Source organism: Arachis ipaensis, chromosome B04 (assembly GCF_000816755.2).
Source record: "Arachis ipaensis cultivar K30076 chromosome B04, Araip1.1, whole genome shotgun sequence".
Lineage (NCBI taxonomy): Eukaryota > Viridiplantae > Streptophyta > Magnoliopsida > Fabales > Fabaceae > Arachis > Arachis ipaensis.
Genome location: NC_029788.2, coordinates 12,854,129 through 12,858,012, shown reverse-complemented (window position 1 = coordinate 12,858,012; position 3,884 = coordinate 12,854,129). Strand labels below are relative to the sequence as shown.

The 3,884-nt window shown below is 33.6% G+C and overlaps 1 protein-coding gene across 1 annotated transcript; it reads right to left on the bottom strand.

Moving 5' to 3' along the window:
• LOC107638890 (probable NADH dehydrogenase [ubiquinone] 1 alpha subcomplex subunit 12) lies at positions 781-3,209 on the bottom strand. The gene is made up of 5 exons (XM_016342290.2): positions 3,006-3,209; positions 2,824-2,850; positions 1,846-1,937; positions 1,250-1,359; positions 781-1,169 (listed from the first exon to the last, which is right to left on the bottom strand). Exons 1-5 carry the CDS (start codon positions 3,095-3,097, stop codon positions 1,011-1,013), a joined length of 480 nt encoding a protein of 159 aa, XP_016197776.1. The 5' UTR covers positions 3,098-3,209; the 3' UTR covers positions 781-1,010.

Genomic DNA, 3,884 nt, shown 5'->3' with positions numbered 1-3,884 from the left:
AGTTATTAAAATATAAAAAATATTTAATTTTAATACTATTACATAGCTACTGTAATCACTATAAAGATAGACATACTAAAATTCACCACATATATAAATGTGTTCTGCCAAAAATGAAAATGAGCATCGTAACCTCAAATGAATATTTTTATTTTCAAAGAGGGAACTATGTAATCATAAACCGTAATACATTGAAAACTATTTTTAAGGCAAAAGACGTGGGTTTCATACGTACATGTAGGGTGACAACATGTACCCTACCCGCGGATACCCAATCCGACCCCACCCGGTCGGGTAGGGTTGTCAATCCGTCCGCAGCAGGTAGAGTAGGGTGCGGGTAGAGTTCTCGTGCGGGTCGGGTAGGGTGCGAGTTGAACCTCAACCCTACCCGACTAACCCGTACTATATGTTATATATATAAAAATATGTTTTAAGTGAATGTTGAACTAAAGACCTCTTATTAAATGCAAAAAATTCTTAGTCATTAAAAGAAGATCATTAATTGATAATTTAATAAACTTTTTTACATAAAAGTCAATTTTATTTTAAATTATCATCAAGTTATATAATAATATTATTTCTTTTTTTGTAACCCGCGGGTAGGGTCGGGTATCCGCGGGTTAAGAACGGGTAGGGTTACGGTTGAGATATTTTCAACCCACGAGTAGGGTTAGGGTTGGCTCCAAACCCTACCCATTGCCACCCCTACGTACATGCATATAGCTTTAAGTAGTATAAGATGTGATTGCGATTTCTCAATAGAAAGTATAGGGTGTAATAGACGCCAACAAAAAACACACTAATCCCAGAAAACGTATTCACGCAGATAAATGGAAATTTGTGACTCTGTAAGGAAACATTTGAATTACAAAGTGAGTTTGTCGAACAGAATAGCTAATAATTCATTTTATTCAACGGGAAAAAGCACCCCCCTCAATGCGAATGCAAATCATTTATCCAGAATGTCAAAACCAACATTCAGGAAAATTTTCAACACAGATGGACTGTAATTATGGTTCAAGCTTGGATTGCCATGGTTGGTACCTTGTCCAGTTTCTCTGTCCTGGATTAAGTGCATGTCCCTTGGAATGATAGATATACTGTTCACCCTCTCCTGATAAATTTTCTTTGTGTTCAACACCATACCTTCTCGGTTTCAGCAAAAGAAGCTGCAACAAAGCCCACATTATTATCTTGGAGCTGCGAATTTGCAGACCAGATGACACTACCTAGGGATAACTGAACTTACCTCATCTCCTGTATGATCAGTAATGAAGTGGAGCCAACCATGCCATTCAGGTGGAACTTGTGAAGCATTATATCTACTCTTTTCTGCATATTCAACCCACCTGTGTCTTCCTGCCAGATTTCAAGGAACCGAACAGCATGTATGAGCACACCTCATATTGAAATTCAAGGCTAACTATCTGGCAGATTTCCAGACATGAGTGAGGAGAAAAGAAAGGAGAGGGGTGGGGATGCATATTAGTTCTTAAGGTTTGAACCATTTGTTTAGCACACAACCCACTTTAACTCTTGCCGAACTGTAACGTGTAATTGTTGTATGGGCCATCAAAGGACAGTAGAACAGAACTGTCATTTTCCGGGCAGTATTAAGAAAGCCATAGCATTTTCACCATATCCTTTTCTTGTTCACTATGTCATAGTCAGGTTGCTATGTGTAGCAACCATAATGTTTATGTTACTGTTGTTACCTAAGAACAAGGTCATTCCTACCTATATGCACTTTAAGGGTTTATTTTCACTGCTTTCAGCCATGTGTAATTCTTAAACCCTTATACATATGCACACTTGAGAGACAGACAGCAGGGAGCTGAAACTAACCATATTGTGTGTTTTCAAGTTTCTCATAATACTTGTTACCGAATTTGTCAACACCAACAAGCGTTGCACCAATATTATGGATCTTGGTTTGCCTACATAAATTCAGACAAAATTAGATTGACAGGCAAAAAAATACTGGCATACAGGGATGGACCTGGTTTGATATTTCTAATAACCAAATAAAAACCACACCAAACCACTATGAATGGTTTGAAAACCAAAATTGAACCACATTGACATAAGGCAAACCGGTTTCAACATAAAAACCAGTTTACACCAGTTTATGAAATTTTGGTTTCCAACTGGTTTCAATCCCATCATCATCTCTAGCTACTGTAAACAAGTAGAATTTTTTTTCTTTCTTGACGTGCATTCTTAGTTTAAGATACACTTGAGGCAGTAACATTGATGATAATATTTACTTGTAATGCAGATGAACCCTTTCTTTTAGTAACTAAAATAATCACTCTGATAAATGAAAGTAATAAAAACAACACAAGAATTGACTTGCAAAAAAAAAGAGCCTGTCACTAGGGCAAAATAATAAGAGAAAAGAAATCTTGGAAATTCAGGGAATTTGGAGAGGAACTAGAAATGAGTATCGGTGTAAAACCAGAATCTGTTGTGTGCATGTCTTTGTAGTTTGAACATTGAAGCTTGTAAGCTTAAAAGAAACACTTCTCACTCTCACATTCCCTTAGATAATCACAATCACACACTTCATGATACAATTCAACAGATTGATTAATAAACAACCTAATGATGATGGAGCTGAAATACAGTGTGAATATTGGAGGAGCCTTCTTCAATTGCATCTAAACGAATCTCTACAAAAACTATCTTTTCTTGAATAATATGTAAGCAGCAGCAAGAAAAGCCTATAGACTAAAACAATTCATAGCTATCCAATTAAGACTAAGTTTTTCTGGATTCGAAAAGATGATAAAGCAAAAGATCAAAGCAGAGTAATTGACTTACAAGAGATTTCCGTCCGGAAGGCACCTCCTGAAATGTGAAATGTGAAATGAGAACAGAGAAGTAGTGAGTTGAAGATTGTGAGAAGAATTGAAAGAACAACAAAAAACCCTAAAATAAAAGGCAACAAAATCCATGGAAGCGAAGAATTTGTGGAAGGAAATAAAAAGGAAAAGGGAACAAACAGGTAGCCTTCATCTTTGAGCTGTCTGAGGAAGGCGCCGAAACCTTTCTCTCTGATCGATTTGAGAATGTTCTTCGCCACCGATGATGCCATCTTCCTCTTTCTCTTTCACTATCGCTATTCTCTTCGCATAATCACATCATCATGTTTTTTTTTAGTAAGCCATCATGGTGTTATGTTATTTCCAAACAAAAGTCATGAATTGCGTAAAAGAAAAAAAAACATCTACCAGCAAATTAAAAATTAATCATCAAATTATTTATTTTTCTAAGTCTTCAGAATAATTAATTTTATAATAAATTAATAATTAAATTTATTAATTATTATAATAATATAATAACTTTTTTTTTTATAAAATATCAGATACGAATTTATGGGTAGTAATTGATATTTTGTATAACATAGTTGTTTGTTCTATTCGTTTATTTGCGAATGTTAATAATTAAATTTATTAATTATTATAATAATATAATAACTTTTTTTTTTATAAAATATCAGATACGAATTTATGGGTAGTAATTGATATTTTGTATAACATAGTTGTTTGTTCTATTCGTTTATTTGCGAATGTTAATAATTAAATTTTTTTTTGTCAATGAATAATAGCTCAAATGGCATAATCTCCCTATACTCAATTAAGAGGTTGCGGGTTCGAGTCTCATATCTTTGGTAAAAAAAAAGTCTAGTTAAATTAAATAATAAGATTTTGAATAATATTAATTATAATTGATTTTTATTATGTTAGATTAATTTAGTTAACAAAAAATTTTGAATTTGAATTCTCTAAATTTTATATTTTTATTTTAGAGGGTAAAGTGATATTTCTCAATTCTCACCATTGAATGTTTTTTCTCTCATATTTTCTCTTAATCCCACTTAT

Bases quoted from the DNA above. Each gene is read 5' to 3' on its own strand.
- LOC107638890 (XM_016342290.2), bottom strand. From the start codon at position 3,097: ATGGCATCATCGGTGGCGAAGAACATTCTCAAATCGATCAGAGAGAAA. The intron at 1,938-2,823 runs GTAAGTCAATTA...GAATTTATGTAG, and splicing joins CTTCCGGACGGAAATCTCTT to GCAAACCAAGATCCATAATA. The intron at 1,170-1,249 runs GTAAGTTCAGTT...GCTTTGTTGCAG, and splicing joins CTGATCATACAGGAGATGAG to CTTCTTTTGCTGAAACCGAG.